General features: G+C 45.6%; 1 protein-coding gene across 12 annotated transcripts in view; it reads right to left on the minus strand.

Moving 5' to 3' along the window:
* The window catches only part of RREB1 (ras responsive element binding protein 1), a 170,772-nt gene that overhangs the window by 52,268 nt on the left and 94,468 nt on the right, over positions 1–24,036 (minus strand). For 8 of the 12 annotated variants that reach the window (XM_081145040.1, XM_081145039.1, XM_081145036.1 and 5 more), the window contains 4 exons: positions 14,256–14,366; positions 10,124–11,065; positions 5,020–5,109; positions 4,484–4,647 (listed from right to left, as the gene is read on the minus strand). In XM_081145040.1, coding sequence (XP_081001166.1) covers positions 4,484–4,647; positions 5,020–5,109; positions 10,124–10,294 — 425 coding nt within the window. In that variant the 5' untranslated portion in view covers positions 10,295–11,065; positions 14,256–14,366. Of the gene's footprint in view, positions 1–4,483; positions 4,648–5,019; positions 5,110–6,944; positions 7,074–10,123; positions 11,066–14,255; positions 14,367–14,626; positions 14,705–24,036 lie in introns of those variants that run through there. The other 4 variants (XM_081145038.1, XM_081145041.1, XM_081145034.1 and 1 more) reach the window with 4 other exon arrangements.

Genomic DNA, 24,036 nt, shown 5'->3' on the forward strand with positions numbered 1-24,036 from the left:
GGGTACTATGAACAATTGTATGCCAACCGATTAGATCACTTATAAAAATGGCCAGATTCCTACAAAAGACATAAACTACTGAAACTGACTCAAGAAAAAATAGAGAATATGAACAGACCTATCACAAACAAAGAGACTGAATTAGTAATTTAAAAACTTCTCAGTGGCTTCCCTGGCGAATTCCACCACATATTTCAAGAAGAACTAATACAAACTCTTCACAAAGTCTTTCAAAAAACAGGAGGAGGAAATAACTTCCTGAATCCCTCTATGAGGCTTATATTAATTACCCTGATACAGAAACCAGATTAAAGAAAAGAACACTACAGACCAATATCTCTCATGATCACTGGCGAAGAAGTCTAACAAAATACTAGCAAATCAAATCCATCAATATATGAAAATGATTATACATTGTGACCAAGTGGGATTTATCCCAGGAATAAAATTAGTTTAACATCCAAAACTTGACCATCTCAGTAGATGCAGAAAAAGCATTTGACAAAATCCAACACCCTTTCATGATAAAAACACTCAGCTAACCAGGAATAGAATGGAAACTGAAAATGATGAAAGGGCATTGATGAAAAACCCACAACTACCATCATATTTAACGGGAAAAGACTGGACGCTTCTCCCTAAGGTCAGAAATAAGTCAAGGGTGTCCATCTCTTTACTTGTACTTAACATTGTACTGGAGGACCTAGTGAGGGCTAGCAGGCAACAAAAATAAACAAAAGGCAACCAGGTTAGTTTCAAAGGAAGAAGTAAAACTATCTCTATTTGCAGATGACACAATCTTGTATACAGGAGAGCCTAAGGAATTCACTAAGTAACTATAAGAATGAATACACAAGGTCAGCAAGGTTGCAGCAATGAGATCAACATAAAGTCCGAACTGTATTTTCATACAACTAGAAACACACAATCAAAAATGAAATTAGAAAACAATCCCACTTACGATACCACTAAAAAGAATACAACACTTAGGAATAAATTTAACAAAATATAAAACTTGCCTCTGAAAACTAGAAAACACAGTTGAAAGGAATCCAGTAAGATCTATGTAAATGGAAAATAGCCCATGATTAAAAATTTAGTATTATGATGGCAATGCCCCCAAATTGATCCACACATTTTGCAACCCCGTAATTATTCCAGATGCTTTTTTTGAAAAACAAACAAACAAACAAACAACCTGACAAGCTAACCCTAAAATTCATACAAAAATGCAAGCAACCCGGAAAAGCCAAGACAACCTTTTAGAAAATATCTAAGTTAGAGGATCCATACCTCCTGGTTTCAAAACTTACAAGAAAGCTACAGTAATTAATACAGTGTTAGCCTCAGGAAAGACATATAGATCAACGAAACTCAGTAGAGAACTAAATCCTTACATTTATGGTCAACTGAATTTTGATAAGGGTAGCAAGACAATTCAATGGGGAAAGAAAAGTCTTTCCAAAAAAAGTGCAAAAGTCTGACCTTGGACCCCCCCTTCCTTGCACTATATGCAAATATTAACCTCAAAGAGATCATAGACATACGTGTAAGAATTAAAATTATGAAACTCATGAGATTCTACTTCAAGCCCAGTAGCATGGCTGTAATGAAAAAGACAGAGACAGACAGTAACAAGTGTTAACAAAGATGCAGAAAAATTGGAACCCTCACCCGTTGCTGGTGGGAACATAAAATGATGGTGCAGCTGCTCTGGAAAACAGTGAGGCAGCTCCTCAAAATGTTAAACATGGAGTTACCACATGACTCAGTAATTCCACTCCTAAGTATCTACCCAGGAGAAATAAACACATGCGTCCACACAAAAAACTGTTCAATAATGCTCTCAGCAGCATTATTCATAATAGCCAAAAAGTGGAAATGACTCAAAGGTCCACCAATTGAGGATTAAGTAAAACGTGGTATCCATATAATGGGCTATTACTTGACAATAAAAAGAATGAAGTACTAACACATGCTACAACATAGAGGAATCTTGACAACATTATGCTAAATGAAAGAAGCCAGTCACAGAAGACACATTATATAATTCCATTTATATGAACTGTCCAGAACATGCAAATCCAGAGACAGGAAATAGGCTAGTGTTTTCCTAGGGCTGGAGGGTGGGAAGTAATGGGAAGTGACTGCTTATGGGTATGGGTTTCTTTTGGGGGTGATGAAAATATTGTCAAATTGATTATAGCGATGGCTGCATAATCCTGTGAATATACTAAAACCATTAAACTGCATACTTTAAATGGGTAAAATGTAATGTATAATATATAAATTATATCTCATAAAGACGTAAACAAATAAAATAGAAATTGCTTAGCCCAGTGCCAGATGCATAGTGCACTGTAACTTCAGTTATGATTATTTATAAAATGCGTTGTCAGAGACATCACTGTAGAAGGCAGTATGTATGCCTTTCTATAGGTGTATTTAACATGTGTCGTACTCAATCACAGATATTGTCTCAAAATACAAATTTTTAAAATCAGGCGTGATTGGGCCTAAGACCAGCAGTGGCTTGTGGAGGACCATAAGCGGTAAGTAGTCAGGGCTAGAGCAGCCAGGAGGGAAAGCACCCCATCGCATCAACCTCTGCCAAAGCAGAGCTGGCCCTGGGGAGGCCCGCTGGGCAGAGGGCTCAGTAAGACAGAGCAGGGGAACTGCCCTCGAAGGGGACAGCACCACCGCCTCTTGGAGCAGACTCTGAGAGGACCTTTTTTTTTGGGGGGGGGGGGTTGGGGGAGATAGGAGGAGCGGGCAAAACACAACAAAATGGCAAAGAGAAGGCAAAATCATACCAACAGGCTGATATGGTGGCAAAAAAGCAAAAAGCTAAAAGGTACCATATATTTAAAAGTGGCAACTGTAATTCACTTCCTTCTTTGTACCCAAAACTCCTACCAGGAGAGGAGGCGCAGAGAGAGAATTGAACTTTTTATATGGAAAACAAAACAAAACACTTTATAAAAATTATTTAAAGTACTGATACCTTTCAGAGAGTCATACTCTACTTCTAGGAGTTGGGACTGGGAAATTCATAGGCTTTAAATTACTGCAGAACTACTTGGAAATGCGAACACTGGACAACGCCCATTGCGTGCTCACCGTGTGCTGAGAATTGTGTGTACTTATTTCTTAGCCCTCATTCTAGTCCAGTGACACGGGTATAAAATCTCACGTTAACGAGGGAGTAACTGAGGCGCACAGTTTAAGGAGCTTGCTCAAGGGTGGGACATGGGCAAGTGGCAGAGCTGAAATCTGCAATCAGGGGCCTAATTTCAAAATCCAGAAATTTACCATTATACTTGTATGTCCCAAGTATACCATCAGGGGTTCATCTCATATTAGTATTTATATGTAATAAAACAGCAATTTCACAATAATTATATAAAGTTTTCTTTTGAAATAAATATGGAAAAAAAGATGTTAGTCAACTTTAAAAAAGAAAGCACTCTAACTAACACCTAGAAGGAAATATAGAAAAATAAAAATAGCCTGATTTTCTGAGGTGAAATTTTGAGTCCCTTCAAAAAATTGTCCTAGAATTCTAATGTTCCCAACATGTTTGTGCTTAAAAAAAGCATTTAAAAAAAAGTCTATTCTGCCCTGGCCAGTGTGGCTCGGTGGTTAGAGCATCAGCCTGGGCACTGAAGGGTCACGGGTTTGATTCCCAGTCAAGGGCACGTATCTGGGTTACAGGTTCGATTCCTGGCCCCAGTCGGGGTGTGTTCAGGAGGCAACCAATTGATGTGTCTCTCTCACATTGATGTTTCTCTCTCCCCTCCCCCCACTCTCTCTAAATATCAATGGAAAAAATGTTCTTGGGTGCGGATTAATAACAACAAAAAAGTCAGTTCTATCCCTAAAAACATATGTAATCATTCTATAAAGTATATTTTCCATTGATTCATTCCACAAAATTTTAATATGCCCACCACTGAGCTCCCTCCCGCTTCTGAGTGCGCCTCTTTCCCCTCTAGAAGTAAATTCTTGATGTTTATCAGATTTTCTATTTCTTCCTTTTATCCTATCTTACCCTGAAGCTCCAGGATCAGGGAGCTTAACTATTTATTCAAAGGTCCCAGAAATTTTTCATAGAGAGAAAGATCTGCAGGGAACCTAGTAGGCATATGCAACTAGTTTTAAAAAGGCAAAGTTACTGTGCTATTCCTTGAGGGTTCCTCTGTATCTGATAAGCTGCCCACCTTTGGCACCAGAACAGAGAAATTGCAACTGGTAAAGGCCCCGGGGAGGACTCTAATCCCCAAAGGGCCAAAGACCTAGCCCAGGTACTTCTGTTTCCCAGAATGAGACACCTCTAATACTCCGGAGATAGTATGCATAGGCAAACAAAACCATCTCTGGCTTTTCCATACAGTGAACCAGATTCAGAACTCTTCATGTTTTCAGGCAAGTCCTCTCTCTGATGATGGCTGAGAGGAACCAGGCCAAGGCGGCCCTCACCCACCTGTGCATATTCCCATTGGTGGTAAAAGACTGGCCACACACAGTGCACTTGTAAGGCCTCTCGCCAGAGTGCACCAGCATGTGGCGGTCCAGGGAGCTGGCCGAGCTCAGAGACTTCCCGCAGATGCTGCACGAATGGTCTGCCCCTCCAGTGTCTGTGTTGTGCTGCAGAAAGCAATCACCACAGTGGTCACTTAAGATGGGTCAAAACTCGGTAACGCAAACTCAGAGCTTTATCATAAAACCAGTAAGGCTTCTCAGCTATTTTTTTCTGTTTCACGTACGATGCAAAGTCTTCTGTTATATGTGTTCAGTGAACTCAATATTTGCTAATTTCTGAAAAGCTATTCTGTGATGACCTGGGACGTTGTCACAATTACACAGACCAAAAAAAATTATTTCATCACCACCTCTCAAAATAATGAAAATATTAAATCTAAATTAAACACAACCACAATTTATACACTGAGATCAAATCACCTTGTCCTCTCTTAATGAAGAATGATTTGAAACAAAAGTATAAAAGCAGCAGCAAACCTGACGAATGTGCATAGTTAACTGGTGCTGTGTAGTGCAAATCTTTTCACACAGGGGACAGTTGTAGGAAGACTTCTCCTCTTTCGTTTCCTGAAAAGACATAATAAAAGGGAGAATCAATTTCACCTCGCAGTAAACTGGTGCCTATTCTTTCTGTCATGAGCACCTTGTCTCACAAGCTGCCGCAATGAGACGGCTGAGGGGATGGGCTCGAGCCTGTCTGGTACGCGCTTGGGCAAGTCGCCTGGGCAAGTCGCCGAACTGTTGGCCCTCAGTTTCCTCATTCGTAAAATGGAAAGAATAGCATCTATCCCATCACACTGTGATGAGGATTAGTTCGGTCAGCACATGTAAAGCACTGGAAGAGTGCCTGACACAGGGTAAGTGCTCAATAAGGACTAGTGCTCTTATTAGACGTCTTCCAATTAATCATCAGTGATGGCAAAAAATTAAGCATTAAGTCACGGCAGAGCTAGAAAGGAATATATTTCTCCCCAAGTCTGACCCAGGCTCCTGCTACTCTTTTCCACCTGTTCTCGGGGCTCCCAAGAACACATGAGAGGTAACGAAGTTCTCATGACGAAAACCCACCCTCCCAATGGTGGCAACGGGCGGAGCCTCAGGGCCCACCTGTGTGCCCAGCAGGCATCAACATGACCCTTCACTCCCTGCTGGGCCCCTCGACACTGCTCGTAAATAGTAAGAGTAAGAATGCTGGCCTGTACTTGGAGAAGTGGTTCATTTTATGTTCCTTCAAAACACAAAGGCCAAGCTGCGCTCAAGCAGTATAGTTTACCTTTTTAAGGAAAGTGACAAGCTCCTTCACTACCTGTACAACTCCTCTTTCAAAATAATTCACGGGGGTTGTCATGGATGTGCTGTCGCAGCCTTCTCACACACACAATCCTGAGCACCACAGGTCTCTGTTCTCATCCCCCAAGCCAACCAGATCAAGGCCTGGAAACCTCTCCCAGGAATGTGGAATTGAGATGCTCAGAGACTACAAGATCTGTGGATTTCCAAACATCAGCGGAATCACCCGAGGAGGTTTCTGAGCTTTCTCAATCAGACTCACAACAGGCTGGGTCAGAATCACTGGGGTAAGGGGAGCTGAACCCCAAGAATCTATGTGCCCAGGTTTGGGGATGACTAAGTTACTAAGTTAGGTGATCACTAACACTTGAATGGAAAGTTCATGCAGGGTTGGGGCAGGACCCAGCAGCTTGCTGAGCCCAAGCCACGATGTGTAGCCAGGGAAGACGTCTGTGCTAACGGAAGTGGGAGACCGGGCAGCCGGAGAGAGCCGGGAGGGCTGGACCCTTGGGCACCTTTCAACAGACCTCTTTTTTCCTTATGCTCATTTCAATGAGTTTCTGTTCCTCGCAAATAATACCAATTATAGAGCACTTACCATGTGCTAAACTCTGTACGTATAAAAACGTCCGTTTTTTCACAACCACTAAAAGAGACAGCCACTATTATGGATCCCTTTTTCTGGATGAGGAAACTGGGGCACAGAGAGGCAAGTAACCTGCCCCAAATCAGAGAGCTATTACATAGAGCCAGGAGCCCATGCCCTAAACCACCATGCTATATAAGTGTGACCAAAAAAAAAAAAAAAAGACGCACTCCAAGGCACAGAAAAGAAACACCTTGTGGTTGGCTTATGAGAGATGATGAAAATAAAAGTCGCCCTGAAGACTATAAAAACAAATGGCACCACACACAGACAGGGTGGAACGAACGCATGATGAGGCCTAGGTTGCAGCTGCCGACGTGGCGCCCTCTCACTCTCCAAAGACCGGCAAGCCTCCTTTTAAGCAATATAGCCGTCCCCCCTTATCTGCAGTTTCGCTTTTCATGGTTTCAGTTACCCACGGTACAAAAATATTAAACGGAAAATTCCAAAAATAAACAATTCATACGTTTCGAATTGTGTGCCTCCTGCGCAGCGTGATGAAATCTCACGCCATCCTGCTGTCCGCCTGGGACGTGAATCATCCCTTTGTCCAGCGTCTCCAGGCTGTACACACAGTCACTTAGTAGCTGTCTTGGTTATCAGATCAACTGTTGAGGTATCACAGCGCTTATGTTCAAGTAGCCCTTATTTTACTCAGTAATGGCCCCAAAGAGCAAGAGTAGTGATGCAGGCAATTCAAGTGTGCCAAAGAGAAGCCACAAAGTGCTTCCTTTAGTGAAAAGTTTTGTATGTATAGGAAAAATCATGGTATATATAGGGCCCAGTACTATCTACAGTTCAGGCACCCACTGGGGGTCTTGGAAAGTAACCCCTGTGGACAAACCATTTTCTAGTCTGTGGCACTGGGTCTGAGAACTAGGTATGCTATATATTTTTGACTCTCAAATTTTAAAAAATTACAGGTATCAATTAACCCAGAGACAGTAAAAAGCGTGCCAATGTCACTGAATCATCTGGAGACTTCCACTCCTCCCAGGGGTACAATGTATGTGTCTGGGGTGGGGTGGGGATGTCATACCTTCTCAGCCCAGTTCTACTACACTCAGAATGGAGCTGGCCAAGAACCACCAAACAAAAACCAAAAACAGAAGTAGCAACGACAAAATAGGAGCACTCACTATCATAATGAGAAATGCCTCACAGCTGGGCCAAAATTCAGTCTTGGATTTTTTCGATGAATTATTAGATTAGCAATAATATATACTTAAAAAATATTTTAAAAGAAAAATATTTTAGAGGAAGATTCATCAGTAGGATGCGAATAAATGTTAAAAAGCCAGGTCCTTGAGTGACCAGCTTCTTGAGGCAAATTAAAAAAAAAAAAAAAAAAAAATCATCTTTCATTCACCTCGAGGTAGGTAGCAGACATACACTGAGCAGCTCGTGGGCTAACTGGCACTGCTTCCGGGGCTTATCATGATCTGGACCCAGACTCGCTCTGAGGCTGACAGAGGCGCGCTGCAGGCCATAATGCCGGCCCACAAAATCCACGGTGCTCTGGGAAAAGGAAGTCTGTGAACTTGGATCCAGTTTTTAGGAACGAACCAAACAGAAAAGACAGCATCGTGATGCTGGAAGGAGCCCTACTGGATAGTTCTGAACCCAGTTATTGGGGCCACGCTAGTGGAAAGAGCACACTTCCTGAGCTGACAGATAAAATTAGCAGCTAACGTGATAACTAACCATTCCATAACGAAACGATCTGGCACCCGTGTCAGCGTCCAGCTCGGGCTAATCTTGTCCTGGAGCTCGGCGCGAGCTCCCGCGGGCCTCCTCCCAGGGCTCCCTCTCAGCCGTCCCCATCCGCTCCCAGGTGAGGCTGAAGCTCTCTCTCCCCCCCACCGCATTCGGCTCTTGTTTTTCCTTCCAGTGCACTGTCTTTCCCATGCTACCTCTGGCCCAGACTTCCCTTTCAAAAAAGAACCAAAAAGAACCCGAGGAACCCTGGAGGCACAGGAGGTAGATGAAAAATAGCCCGGGTGCATACCTGTACCATTTGCTTCACCACACTTGCATAGTCATGCCCAATTACCACCCAGGGACAGAAGGGCTGTGTGTCCCCTCCTAGGGCTCTACCTACTGTCTCTGAACCACTGGGAGAGGGCCGGAGCCTGGACTGGTGCCAACTCTGCCTGAGCTGGGCAACGTCAGGCTATTTAAAGGGGAGGTGATCCCTACCTACCCCTTTCTTCTGGTAGAACAGAGAAGAAATAGGAGACAATGACCTGGTCTATGTCATTCATCCCCAAATGCCTGACACCCGGGTGCAGTACCTGGCTGGAATTAGGAGCCAGTATATACTGTGAAATGAGTGAATGGGTGGAGAAATGAAAGAACAGATGGATGGATAGACAGTCATGTGAGAGTAGAAATAAACCTTTGCTTCCCAGAGCTAGCGCTCCTTCTCGACTCAGGCCACAGTCATACAGGCTGAGTATTTTCTCAGGAACCCAGAGGAAGAGGCACGTGGAGACGAGGGAAAAGAGAGAGAAAAAGGTGTCAATGTTCTAACCCTAAAACACTGTTTAACTCTGTCAAGTCTTCAGCCTTGAGAAAGGTGTGGAGAAAATGGACACTCTCCCATGCTGAAGGGATTTTAGGCTGGTGCAACTTTTCCTGGAGAGCAAGTTACATCGAAAGTTTTAATTAATGTTTTACTTCTAATAATTTTTAGAAAACCATCATAGATGTGCTCAGACAATTCTGTTTAAGGACAGTCACTGTAGGGTTGTTAATAAAACAAATTAATTCACAAGAGCGAACAAGGTTACTTTTGTCTCCATCCCTGATATCTAGACAAACTCTTACGACTGCCTGCTCCCTAAGGATTTGATATAACCCCATTAAATCAGTTAAACCCAAAGCTAAATGCGGTTCATGTCATATGGATTCAGAGGGGAAACGAGAACTATTTACTCTCTACCTCATCCTTGAGCTTCGTTGAACATGCTGCTAACAGGACAGTAACCACTTTGCAAGTGCCCCTTTGCATGTCAATTAGAAGATTCATCTCATTTCCCGATGGAGGAGACTGGACTTTGACATCATTAATCCTCCCAGTCCCTGCCCACTCAGTTACTCTTTCCCTCTTCTCCTGATCTGATGCCCACTACAAGTTCAAAAGGACTAAATCGCCTCTTAAGTGGAATTCTCTGGAGCCAAATTCTGTGCTTTGTCAAGGATGGGAAGCTGGAGAGCAGCCCTAGCACAACCAGTACTTATTTGCTCCCTAATCGGAAGACACTTAAAAACACAATCAAGGAGGTGGCTTTGGAAACCAACTTAACCAGCGGGTGAGTAAGGAAATGAACCTCACAGTACAGGACTAAGTTAAATTCTCTGCCTTGGCCATCAAATGAAGAAAGCTGGCAATCAAATCAAATCAAATCACAGGGCAGAGAATCAGGTGCCTTTACCAATACTGACACCACAACATAGAAAACTGAAATAAACTATGAAAAGTTTGCATTCAAAAAATGATCACAACCTCTGGGTATGTCTGTTTATATCTCAATACATTCCAGATTTTGTCTTAGCAAGCTGAGGCTCAAGGGAACATCCTTCTCCCAATGTTCTCAGGGACTGAAGCCACCAGATGTCACCACCTAGTACACAGAAGCTTACCTGGTTCCTTCTGCCAATCCGATTTGGTCCTGGAGGCTTCATGGGGGACTTGACGCTCTGGGGGCTCCCGCCATTCTCGGCGACCTTCCCTACACTCATTACTGCTGACATCATGGTGTTGATGGAAGACAAGTCTGAACCTTCCAAGCCAATGGGCGAACTTGACATCATTGGGACAAGGGTTTAAGCTTCTAAGAAGCCTCTGCCATAGAACTGAAAATTGGAAATTGCTGATGTGATCATTGGGAAATTTAGGCATCTGTCAGAGCCAGGTGGCCCTGGCCATGGCTACCATAACTGTGAGTCAGGCTAAAACACCTAAAACCCTGTCTTCAGTTCAAGAGGACACTCACATCCATGACTTAAGCTTTCATCTAAATGAAGTGCTGTCATATCAAAGAAAAACCTTACTTCCTTTCTAAGTGTATGCCACCAATACAACTCCCAAGGCCACCTGAGGCAGGTCTCTTTGCCTTTCCTAATCTTTCATTAGGCAGAGTGGCAAAGGCTGAGCCAACAATTAGGAAGCCCAAGGAGCTGCCACCGGCCAGCACCCTCCTCATAACCTAACTCATTTACTGCTACAGGAATGTAGACCTGACAACTTAGAAATCAGCAGGTTTTACTGAACTCCACTGCCGCAAGCCAGTGATTTCAATGGGGCCCAAACTGTAAGACAACTGAGGTGCCAACCCTATCAAAGATTAGAACCAAATTTCAAATCAACATAAAAAAGACTGCTTCTTAAAAAATACAAATAGGTAATGTACCTATACCCCAGAAAATGGAAGGAAGAAAGCCCAGCCCACTGCCAATTACCTCCATTTTCTGCCCCAACTGATACACTATGAGATTTTCCCTTGCTATAGCTATATCCACGTGGAGTAGGAAATGAGTCTGCGTTTCACTTCTTTTTTTTCTTCTCGGTATCACTCGTTGACACTGGAAGGGAAGCAAAGGCAAAAAGATTCAGTGCATATATTTTCACTTAGTGAAAAAAAGATTGAAATCATTTATTTGCTGTAATCTCAGACCACAAAATTCAGGAGAACACAGGGAGCACAAGTGAGAGGCGATTTCTAAGTCTTCTTTTTCTTCCAAAACCATATTTTGTGGCTGCATTTCAACCTTAACTGATGTTCCCTACAGTGCTGTCACCCTCATTCCCAACAGCCAGAACTATTCTGTGGTATTTTACTTTCTGAAGCCTATATTTGTTTGTGTGTATACGTGTGCACGCACATGTATATGTGTGTGTGTATATATACACACACCAGATTTTCTTTCACATTCTACCCCATACCCCATAAGGACACTCAGACCCCTACTTGACCCACTTCTCACCTCTACCTAAAACTCACCAAAGACAAGGGAGCTGAGGAACTCATTAAAGGCTCATAGTTTAGAAGGTATTAGGTCAGACCTAAAGGAAACCAGGTAACGTGAAAAGAGTGATCAAAGGGAAAACTGGCCCACGGCCACATCAAAAACCTACCTCCTTCAGGCCTTTTCTAGTTGTAGTCCTTGCAACTAAAAGTCGAGGGCTATAGGTATGGCCAGATGTGAGTCTACAGGTAAACGATTTCCCTCATTTTAAATGGGAAGGCATTTCGTAGCTGAAGCCTGCCGGTGGGCCACGCACCCTGCTCTCCACAGTGTGCATGAGCAAACCTGACCAGTCCACAACTGCCGTGAAAGATCAAGCTCATTATCTAACAGCAAAGTGAATGCTTAGGGAGAACACCAGGAAGAACATGATTTCCTGTGGTTTCCTCCTCCAGCTTCAGGCAGTGTGACTGGGGACAAGACAAGTGGCAACACCCCGAACAGCTACGAGTGTGTCCAGCACCAGAGCAGGAGAGGCCTGGGAACATAACTTCATTAAGTGATATTGCCATCAGCTCAGAATCCCAAGCTAAAATCCTACCAGAAAAGTCAGAGAGGATCTCAGGAACAGTACTTCTCTTGTCAAGAGACAAAATGTGCCTTCTTGTTAATAAACATTTTGAGGATATGAACCTAATGGTTTTCCAAATGGTAGATGAAAGGACTAAATGCAGAAACACCGAAAGAAAACTGCTTCAGCCTCACCCCACCCTCACATATTTCCTCATAAAGAGGAAAGTGGTGATCAAAACTAAAGGAGAGATAACATTGTCTTCCTACGAGTTTCCCCATGCTAGAAGACCATTGAAACTTATCAAAGATTGTACTTCAAACTTCCCATTTTTAACTGTCTTTGAAAGTTTGCTTGGAAGATTTCTCTTTAAGAAAGACCACGTGATGCAAGTGCACACACACCTCAATTCCGGTGTAATGGGTTTCTAACAAAAGTATCATGGGTCCCCTAGAATTGTAATCAATCACCATGTAATTATTTGATTCAAATAAGTGGACACCTTCAATATCAAAATCACCTTCATTCTTCTAAAGATACTTCCTCCCTAGTTTTAATGTACATCAAGTTATAAATAAATGACTAGAAATCTTCTTTACTATAATTATGCCAGTAAAGAGAAAATCAATCTTTCTACCAATTTATAGTAGGAGTTTAGAAGAGGATTGTGCTTTCGTCCTATGACTCTACTTAAAAAATAATAACGTGGCAGAGCTTACCAAGTCTGAAAGTAGGTTAGAATAAACACCTCTAGGCCTTAATATAAAATTTTAAGTTAAAATGAAAAATAAATTTAATTCTATCATTGTGCAGGGAAAGAAATTGGAGAGGAAGGAAACATTCAATATGAGATTAACAAAAAAACATTCACCAAGCAGAGCCAAATTGATGGTAAGAATTTTTGTCACTGTCACTATAACGTCAAAGACACAATCTTGCAAACCTCCTAAGTGCCTTAAATAGAGAATATCTAGCAATAGTCAAGACAGCTAATCAGCATATGGACTGAAAGTCGCAAGGGCTCATCCCAACTGGAAAGGAGAAAGGGCATTCAAACTTGCTGATTCCCATTTTGTCCCGAAAAAGACACTTGCTAAACTGATTTCTTCTTTTGGGATAAAGTGTGACATAAGCTGATGACACCAAGACCACTTACACTTACTTCCTTTTCCTGGTTTAAAGGTAAGTAAATAGTAATTAAAAAAAGAAACATAGAGACTGCTTATCTCTGTTCGGAAAGCGCAATGAACAAAATGAAAGCCGCAGCTACACTGTTTGAAGAGCCGGGGCACTCATTCCTGAAGAGCTGTTTGAGAAGCAACCCACCCCACCCCTCGGAGCTACTGTAAGCTTTTACTCCAGTTTGCTCTTATCCCGGAATTCTCCTTTGTGACCATGGTGTGGGGAAGGAGGAAAAGAACCTGGTGTGAAACACAGTGTAGCACATTCTTCCATGAGGAGGAAACAATCTACTTAAACATTGAGCTCATCTTTGCGCTAATTTAACCAGAGGCCAGTGGGCCAGTCATTCGCCAATTCTACCTACCCCATGCCCAACCCCAGACTCCATTAGAGTAATAACCCAAACTAATTAACCTAAACCTACTGATACTTCATCTCTGGGAATGAAAGATAAGTTTAACAGTTTAAGGTCCATTTACAAAGCACATTTTTCTTTATGGATATTTATAGTCTTAATATTTTTATTGTCTCCTTTGCCCTATTGCTACTCCCTGACAGCATTCTGTACATCAGCCCCACCACTGCAAATAATAATAATAATAAATAAAAATCACTGGTCCCATTCTAATATAATCTTCTCCAACTGGAATCAGAGGGGATTGGGAACTCAGATGAAATTCCCAAATCACAGATATGAAAAGAAATCATCATCTTCATTGACATGGCCAAACGGACTGGCCTGGTGTTCCAGTTTTTAACATAGTCTGGATTTGGGGGTGGGAAGGGAGAAGCAGGAAACGGGGTGTATGAAGTGTTGCTTTTTTGTGAGACAAACACTAGGCACCCTTTGCGATTTCTCATCCCACATGTCAGGTCCAACAGGTCAAGAACTAGCAATTCAGTTACACCGGGAGTTTTGCATAAAAGCCTCTGGGGGACCTGGGGAAGAGGGAAGGAACCCAAGGGGATGTGGAGACAGAGAGGAAGAGTTTTAAAGGAGACTCAACATTCAAAGTTACTGTGACTCAAGAAAGTCAATAAAGTTTAACCGACCTGTTTTCTTTGTCTTATCAAGCTGGCCTCCTTACTGAGGAACTGGTGCTGGCTGGGCCCAAATGTGGGCAGGGTCACACCTCAAAGCCTCTGGAGCGGAGTGGGAGCAACCTACACAATGAGAAAAGGTTGACGACATTATGGGGGAGTCAACAACAAAAATGGTCCCATCTCTGTATTCTTCCACTCAATACAAGCAGGAGTCACAAATTAAAGACAACAAAACATTTCCCACCCCCTGCCTGCACTTCATAGGCAAGCTTCCAGCACCCAGGTGGATTCTACCCCGTCCAGAGCAACTGGAGTCAAGCGTGCCTTGGGCAGATGGGAACTTGAAAAGCATGCTCCAACAATGCCAAGGGCAACATCACCTGAGAATGCCTTGGACCACTGGCTCCAGGTAGAGCTTTGAGCATCTTAATGGCATGTTAATGCTGACGGATGGCCCGCTTAAAGGGTAGAGAAGGGCAAGACATCATTAAGTGCTATCAGAAACAGAGAGGAAAAAAGAAGAGCTGAAAAAAGTAAGAAAAATGAAACTGAACAGTTCCTCAATGTAAAAGAGTCGGTATATCTTTTCTTGAGTGACGGGAGAAGTGTCCGTAACAGTTCAAACAGGACTGAATGCGTATTTTCTTCTGCAGAGAACTCAAATTACACGCGCCCTTCAAGAGCTTGGGAACGTCTGTTCCGGGCGCCAAGGGCCTCAACCGGCTGGCTGCGGAGAGAGCGGCGCCTGGCCCTCCACGGAGCGCGAGGAACCTGGAACGCAGCACTTCCCAGGGCCCTGGCGCTCGGCCCCACGGGCCTCTGAAAGCAGCATCCCTAGCTGAACTCAAGGGCGAAAAGCTGGGCGGTAAAGTAAAGTAAACTGCCACACAGACAAAGAAATACTTGCTCGGCGTGTTTTCTCGTGTTTATTCCCTTTCGGAGTCAGAAAAGCTGCCCAGTTCTGGGAATGCCCAGTTATCATCCTGGCTCCTCTCTCTGTCCGCGTGGAGTCACTGAGCCCAAGGTGGCAAACCCCTGCCAGCCCCGCAGGCCGAGGGAGAGGAAGCCTCCCTGGCCCTTTCTGTTAGAAGCAGTGCCTCATGGCTTCTGACTCGGGGAACAGTTTCTCTCTTTACACCTCACTCCTTCAATTCATCTTTTTTTTCTCGGGCCTTTCTCTTTTGAAAAGTTCTTTGGATTTTGAACAAAGTATCGAGAAACAAGGAGTGACTCATAGGGACAGCCCCTAAATGGGACAGAGACTCCTTAAGCACGAGCAACCCCTGTAATTCTCAATGATTCTTGGAGACAAGACCTCCTTCAGCATCTGATGAAAATTATGGACCCTCCCACCGAAACATGCACATTCTCTACACCCAACATTTTTTTTTTCAGTATCAGGAGGGCCAGGAACCCCAGAGACCCATCTGGGAAAAGGAGGAGAATACTGGTTTGACCTGAGATACAGAACCCATCTTCCTTTAAACTATGAGTCAAGTCAATTTTATTAAAATCCCCATGAGGTTTCAGAAATACAGGAACGAAACATCCTTTCAGATCATCTCCACTCATCTAAACTTAAAGATGCCTACGGCGAAATTAAACACTGTTAAAAAAAAAAAAGGGGGGGGACCCAGCAAGGTTTCCCGGTTATTATTCCTTTTTCATTAATGGCACATTTTATTAGGAGAAAAATCTAGAGAGAACTAGCTCCATGCTTTTTTCTAGAAACTGCCAAGATCTACAAATAAGTGAGCTACAGTTCTGTACATAATAAATAAAAACACACATCAGAGAGACAAGTCTCTGGAATTAAAAACTTTCAGAATATATCTAAGAATCTCAAAATTTGGGCATACTCCCTCCCCTCAATTAAAAAGATACTTTAAAAAGTCCAAGTAACCTCTCAGCACACAAGGGGAACCAAGGGGAAGAAAGGACAACCTGACAGACCTGGCCCTGAAACTTCAGTCCTCTGATCTAGGATGTAAACGGTTTGAATATTGAGAATGTCTTGCAATTAAGCTGAGTAACAAGAGTGGCTACCCTGTTTATTCTGGGTTCCACCAGGCCAGAGGGATTCACAGAACTCAAGAGTGGAAAAGTACAGGGCAGTTCTTGGAAGAAAACCCAAGATACCCCTTACCTCTATCAACACTGCCTCAGGGGGAGAAAGAAAAAAAAAAGAGCAGTGAGGGAGGCTGTGTCCTAGATGACAGATGACGCCTGTAGGGGAAATGTGACAATGCAGGCAGGGGAGGGCCGGGAGGGTGAGGCTGCTGGCTCTGGAGGGAGGATGCTAAGTCTCTGGCTTTGCATGCCCACAGAGGCCTTGCCCACACCCAGTGGAAGCAGAGTGACTTGGAGAGGGCAGAGGTCCACCTGTGAGGATGAGGGGGAGGGGAAGGCCAGCCCCCCAACTCCTCCTCCACCTGAGGAGACAAGGAACAATGCTGTGTAAAGCCAGAAAGAACCAGGTCCCAGATAGTCAAGAAGAGATGAAAGATGAAAGGGGAGATGCTCTAGAAATAAGGCTATCCAGCTTCTGAAAACCCTACAGACTCTTAAGGTGAAATCTAAAATCTGTCCTAAGGCCCCCAGGAAAGATGGGTAAGGCCTGGGATGACAGAGAGTCTGCCCCCTTCCTTCCCCCCCATTCGTAACAGCGAGCTTTACACCACCACCAAACTGGGAGAGCTGCTGCACTGAGCTTGTTTTGGTTGATCCACTGATTGGAACAGCCTAGTGAACAGCCTAGCTGGCTCGTTCCATCCAACCCAGGAGAGGCTAGAAGAGTTTAAGGAGCTCAGGTACTAAACTGCCGTGAGCTGCTAGGGAACTTAACAAGCAGCAAGGACATCTCTGGAAGGATGGGCTGAGGCAGAAAGGAAATATTCTTCCCCAGTCTTGGCCAGCTGGGGACAGAACCAAACCAGACTAGATGTCGCAGCATGGCACTGGCTGTCCTCCCTTGCCTGCCAAGCTCAGGGCAAAACAGTCTCCTCCAACCAGGACAGCCTCGCGTGTGCTCTGAGGCCCAAGACAGCTGCAATGACGGCTCTGAGTTCCAGGAAGTTGATGTGTTTCTTGGCTTAGGGTGCAGTCTATGCCTTGGATAGGGCGGCACCCATGCAAGTCACCCTCCCCCCTTGCTGACATGAGCTTTGGTCCAACAGGCCTTAGAGTGTCACACTGAGCAGGCCCTGCACAGTCAGATACTGTGAGCTGCTCAAGGGGGCTGCTAAGAAGAGGGGGATGCATCTCTTGGCCCACGTTTAAGAGAGCAAAGTGCGAAGGGGTGGGGGACTGCAACCCTGGGACGTAAGCCCAGGTATGTGGGCCTCCCCTTGGGTTGTCTCCTGATCTTTGCCTCAAGACGGCAGAAAATACTTTTTAGTCTGCCATTGAAAGCCCTACATGCTATGGCCTCAGTTTACTTTCTGGCCTTCTTGCCTACCAGTTCCCATGGTTATCCCTCTGTTCAGTTTCTTCCCCCAGAACATTCCTTTCTCCACCCCATCCCTCAGGGGCCACTTTCCACATGCAGCCTCCCCGATTCCCACTAATCCCAGGCTCTTAGTTCCAAACTTGAACTCTGTAGTAGCAGCAGCAGCTAATACTTTTTGAATACTGTGTTGCCTGCTTTGACCTTCATTATAAAGACCCTTAGAGGTGTATAGATGAGAAAACTAAGGTGTGAGGGTTAAGTACCTTGCCCCCAACATCACGGTGGGAGAGCAACGTGAATCCAGTTTCTAATCTGTTGTTTCTTTGGACAAAATTTGCAACTCCTAGCACAGGGTTTGAGAGAACAGATGTGCTTCTCTCAGTCACATTCTCTGACTTCTCACAATCATATTGAGTCATTTCTGCCGTTCCAGACTGCTCAGTGCCTGGCCTCCCATTTCCTCCCGATTCCAAGCAGGAAAAAGGAGCTCTCTCCTCCCACCTTCACTTCTGCCTTCCTCTCTGTGCCAGAGGCAGGGCTGAACTTCCATCTCGGCACTGGGCAAGAGTCTGCAAGCACTCACTGCCCTCTCTGCACAGAGGGAGGGGGAACTCCACATCCAGCACCGCTGTGTTCTGGAAGCACCCAGGCAGGGAGCCCGGAAGGAGGCCACCAGGCTCTGCCTGAACTCCCGCACAGCCTAGTCCTGCCCAAGTGGCTGAATCCAGCTGATCCACCAGTGCAAGCTGGAGCTCAGAAGCGACCTGTATGCTCCAGGTCACCTCTGCTTCCTTGAAAACGGAACGCACACGTGGAGCAAGAGGAAGCTCTGATGGGGGTGCCCACACTTTCAGGTGCTGGGTGGGATTCCAATAATATGTGTGTGCAGGAAGCAGTGGGGGCCAGTAGATGGGGAGCACTGATGGCAGGGAGGGAGTAGCCAAGAGTGCACAGAACAAAAATTAAGCAAACACTTCATGAAGGAATTCTTACAGTCCTAAGGAGTCAGTGAGAAGTTTCCTGTTACTGACCCTCCAGCAGAGCCATCCCAAAGAGTAGCTCCTGTCCAGCAGTCGCAGACCTCTGTCAGAAACGCCTTCTCAATACATGGAGGTCACTATGTGGTACACCTTAAACTTACACTGCTGAAAATGCAGCTTCTCTGGCCCGGGCCCAGAACTGCTGCCTCAGAAGCTCCTCTGCGGGGGCCCTGTGGTCTGCGTGCTCACTCCAGGGGACCCAGCCTGGAGAACCAACTCTCCTCCTTCCGCAGAGTTCTGGAAGAAGGGCAGCACAAAACCAAGGAACTGCCTGAAAACGTCCTTCTGTGAGGACTTGAAAGGAGCCACCCTCAGAGCAACAATCAAGGCACTGGTTCTAACTTCAGCATTATTTACCACAATAAAATAATAATAAAGAAATAAGGGGGGATTAGTCCACTTGAGCTTCCTCAGGACCAGGGACATGTGGGATGTGAGCTTCAGATGGGGCAGGGCCTGCCTGCAGTTCACGAATCTAAACCACTCCGCTGGCTCCACGCAGCTCCCAACCCTCAAAGCCCTCTCCCCCAGCAGGTGGCTTCACCAAGGTGACTTGAGGAAAAGCTCCTTGGAGGGTGCACCTGGAATGTCTCCAAAGCTGAGCCCTTCAGCCAGAATTTCCAGTGGCCCTGGACACCCTCGTGGTCCCTCCAAATCTCTTCCCTTCTCTGCTGCCCCTGGGCAGTGAGTGTGCCATGAGAGGTGGTGAGGAGGAGGAGTGAGGGAGGGTGACCCCAAGGAAAGCAGGCCTCCATGTGGCTCCCCCTTGGCCTCAGAGCCACCTCACCACCTACTGCGGTTTGTGTCTTATGGGACTCAGAGCTGGAGGAAGAAAAACCAGATGGAGTTCACCCCTGCTGTCTAGAGAGGCTCCCCTGCCGAGGTCTCCACTGCCCCGAGGGGGGGTGGGTACCAGGGCTGGCAGGAGCCGCTGATGTTCCTTTCACAAGGCACAGGTCCCTGTCCTGGGTAAAGGAATACTAACATTCCGGAAGGTGACGGGGAAGGAGCGGCTTAGGGGGGAGCGACAGGTTCCATGCTGGAGGCAGTTTCTCTCTTGAAAGTAATTTGGACATTTTAATCACTACAGTGTACACGCTTTCAGCAGAGAGGCAAGTGCTGATTCGGAAGGCGAGGTTTTTGCTTACAGTTTCTCTGTGGAAGTCAGTTTCCACTCACTATTTAAAGTATGAACTGCCGGAAAGGTGGAGAGATCTTTCTGGTACGCGTGAGATAAAACCATCTCACGATACCCCATTCTTCCTGCACCTCTCTGCAGGGCTCTTGGCTTCTTCAGAGGGAGGAAATGGGGCAAAGTCCTGCGTATAAGCTTTTCTGTCAGGAAATAAGACTATGAAGAAGCAGATTCGTCTTTGCAGCTCTCCTGGGAGCAGGTCTTACCGACAGGATCTAACTACTGCCAGACTCATGAAGGTGAGACGGAGCTGCCACACGGCTGCCCTGTGCCACCCAGGACCCTGCTCTTCTGGGAGGGGCCCTGTCCCTCTCCCCAGGTGAGCCGGTCTTTTCCTAAACATTGCTTTTCTGCCAGGCCACCAGGATCTGGTTACTTCATCATTTTCTTTCCCAACTTAGCAGAAACCTGTATGGTTTTCCATTCTGACGAGGAAGGTGTGAGGAAGGGAGTGGGCAGTCAAGGGAGCCTGAACAAGGGGGCACTTACACTGGGCAGAGGGCCTACTGCACCCTCACTACCCCCATGGCAGGGAAGGGTCTTCCAGGCTCAGGGAGAAGATGCCTCAGGAAGAGCGTCCTGCAGGAGATTAAGTCTAGGAGCCTAGAGCCCACCCCACCCTAAAATCTACTCTCTTGGCTTATCAAAAAAGGGTTGGGAGAGGCTCCCGTCACTCCCTGGCTGAGGAGTTTATATATCCCCAAATCTTATAAGGCAATGATTAGATTATTTGCTGGGTATTACACAGCTCTTAAGGGGCAGGGCTAAAATTCTTGTCCTTTCTGCTGCACCACAAAGAGGACTATTAAAAAACCACTCAGAGAGGGGTGATTAGCAAATTAGAGAATTGGGAACCAAGTTAGGGGGGAAGTAAGAAATGGCTGAAGGGACTAGAGATGCTCAGCCCATTGAAGATAACTGCACACCTGCAAGGCAGGCTGCAAATACCCAAAGGCCTGGTGTGTGGAAGAGGGTTACACTCCTCCTACTTGTCCACCATGGCAGGAACAAGGTTTGGGTGGGAGGCACAAAAAAGCAGGTCTGGCCTAGCTGGGTGTGGCTCAGCTGTGGAGCATCAACCTAGAATCCAGGAGATCGCGGTTCAATTCCAGGTCAGGGCACATGCCCGGGTTGCGGGCTCCATCCCCAGTCCAGGGCGTGCAGGAGGCAGCCGATCAATAACTCTCTCTCATCATTGATGTTTCTATCTCTCTCTCCCCCTCTCCTTTCCTCTCTGAAATCAATAAAGATATATTAAAAAAAAAAAAAAAAAAAAGCAGGTCTGGGGCTCTATAATTCTTTATAGCAGAGCTTTGAACAATTAATGCTGCCCACAATGAAATGAGACCCCATAAGGCAATGAACTTGCTGTCCCTGGGTGTATTCAAGCAGAGGATCCTACAGTGGGTGGGAGACCAAATCAGATCATTCTTCTAAGATCTAGATTCTGGGCTTCTAAAAGGATGGTCCCTTTTCCATAATACTGTAAGATTCCAAAGCACACAGCAGAGAATAAAACGTGGTAGTATAGCTTCAAGAGCACATGCTGTGGTGTCCAAATCTTAGACAGGAAACTCCGCTGGCCACCAATGAGGCAACTGTGAGTCTCTGGGCCTCAGTTCCCTCATTCAGAAAATGAAGCTAATAATACATGCCCGCCATACCTTAAAGTACAGAAACCAATCAAAGGAACATTTATTAAAACGCTTTACAGGGCACTCTCCCTGTGGGGAGCCCACCAGAGCCTTTCCCTGCCCCCTCTTCTGCCCCCAGGCACCTAAGTTACCTCTGCCTTTCTCCTAAGCTTTAAGGGCCCTTCAACTACCTTCAGTAACTTCCTAAATAAACTTTCTCTTATAATTTGAAAAAACAAACAAACGAACAAAAAACACTTTACAAATGTTACAGTACCCCCAGGATGAGCTATTGGTATTATCCTCTTTACCTCCCTACATTCCAATTTATTTTGCCCCTGGGCCGGCTCTCCCCAACCCTTTGATTCACCCACTGGCTCCCCTCTCAGACTGCCAGTGCTCTGAGGGCAAGGGCCAGTTTACTGATTTTTTAAAAAAAATTTCAGCTCCAGCCCTTAACTATGAAATATAAATATAATTTAGCTTATGGCAAATGTAATCCCACTGACAATAAGGTGCAGAACATGCTGTAGGATGAGCAGGAAATAAAACCCCTCCAGCTTCAGTTCACGGCTGAAACAATTCCTGGTCAGCTTCACATTTGCTTAATTAATCAAGGAAGTTCCCACTGCTGGCTCTCGCAGAACGAGGCTCCCTCCCATTCTCTCCCACACCTCTCCCCTCCCAACTGCAGAACTCCATACAGTAGCTGACACCCAGCACCCCATCCCAGACTCTTAGGCAACTGGACCCCAGCGAAGGGACTGCTCTGGACACTCCTGTTGAGTGTGAAGTGGATCTCGATGCCTTCAGTTACATTTGCAGCCTAAGGGAGGAAGCTGGGGTAAAGTTCAGTAGCAGTTTGCTGACAATTTTGGGCAATATCCTGCAATTCTTTCACAGGCCGGAGGTTGTGGGGCTGGCCTTTGTGACAGGCTCTGGTAAAGGATTAGAAGCTGCAGAAACAGGATTCTCTCGTTTTCTCCTGAGGAGCTGGATGCAAGCTAAGTACCTCTAGGGCAGGTGGTTAGCCCAGAATCTGGGCTTTAAATTCCCAGAATTCAGGGTGGTTCGGCACAACAGCCCTTATAAATCAAAATTACTTTGTGAAAGACAGTGTTGCCCCAAATGCTTCTACTCTACTAGCTCAGAGTAGGCAGTGGACAGGAGGAGATCACATCTTTCCTCGCCCACTGGAAAAGCAGTCAGCTGTGGTCAAAATTTCACTGTGGGTAACCAGACATTACAGACCGTCAGCTGAGAATGACTGTGCTGGGCAAGTTTACCAAGCGCTTGATGGCCTGCCCTTTATGTCTTCCAACAGATGAACTTTCCCCCCAACTTTGCCTCTAAGAAAATTCTCCACCACTTTATCTGTAAAGAAAAACAAATGCTCCAGGATATAAGTGGTTGATAAGTGTTTACAGAGAGCCAACCAACTGAAAACACTAACAAGCCAATGTATTTTCTTAAAGTAAACTGAGCAAAATCCAAAAGCTACTGTGGGGCAGGATGGGGTGTTGGGAGGAAAGGTGTCTTGTGGGGCAGGTTTCTGTCTCCATCCCCAGCACTAATGAGCTGACCAGCAGAGGCACCCAGAGAGAAAGGCAGGGCTGTGGACTGGCATGGTCCTGGAGGAAGTCTGGGGCACTAAAGCCCTCTCGGTTCCTTCCCAACCTAGTTCAGGACAACTGCAGCCCCTGGAGTACCTAAATGCGCTGCTGCTGCACCAGCACAAAGGGCCCAGCCCCTCAGCCCCTAAGGGTCTGAAACAAGCATAATGCGCCCAAAGCACACTTGTCCCTTTGTTGGCTAAGCTCACACAGGGCACTGACTATACCTAGGCCTTTCAATGTGGGTTCACATTTTACAAACACCACCCTGAGAAACAGATATCTGGTCTGCAAGCTCCTAAATGCTTCCCCCACCCATCCCTGCAAGTTACAAGGGATAGGAAGGAAAATCTAAAAGCGGAGATCAGCACCAGTCGGACAGGACCCTTCTCTTAACGTCTCTGGTACCTGAATGAGAGTTCACCCAGGTGACAGAGGGTTGGCTGGAGTTCCCACCCACAAACTGGGTCATCGCTGCGGCAAAGGGCTGCCCTGCTCACCTGCTTGGCCCATGGACAGTCTGACCCTTCTCCACCAGGTCCCCGTGGGGCAAATACTGCACAGGGGAAATCTCTGGAGCACAAAGATTTGAAAACCCAAGCTCATGCCCATTTACTTCAGCAGTATGTAATGCAAACACTCCCTGTGAAATGGACTGTTTGGGGTGAAAAAAGACTGGCCCTTACCAATGTTTTCACTACACGAAATTGCTTTAGTGCACTTGCAATCATAAGCGGAGGATCTCTTGCTCACCCCCTTCATTTTACTTGAATGCCTGTGATAAAGGCACCCTCCTGTTGTTCAAAAAGAACATCCCTGCTCTTTCCTTTTATCTTTCCTTAACAGTTTGCCATCCACTG

The sequence above is a fragment of the Miniopterus schreibersii genome (genome assembly GCF_964146895.1).
Source record: "Miniopterus schreibersii genome assembly, chromosome: 8".
In the NCBI taxonomy this organism is placed as follows: Eukaryota; Metazoa; Chordata; class Mammalia; order Chiroptera; family Miniopteridae; genus Miniopterus; species Miniopterus schreibersii.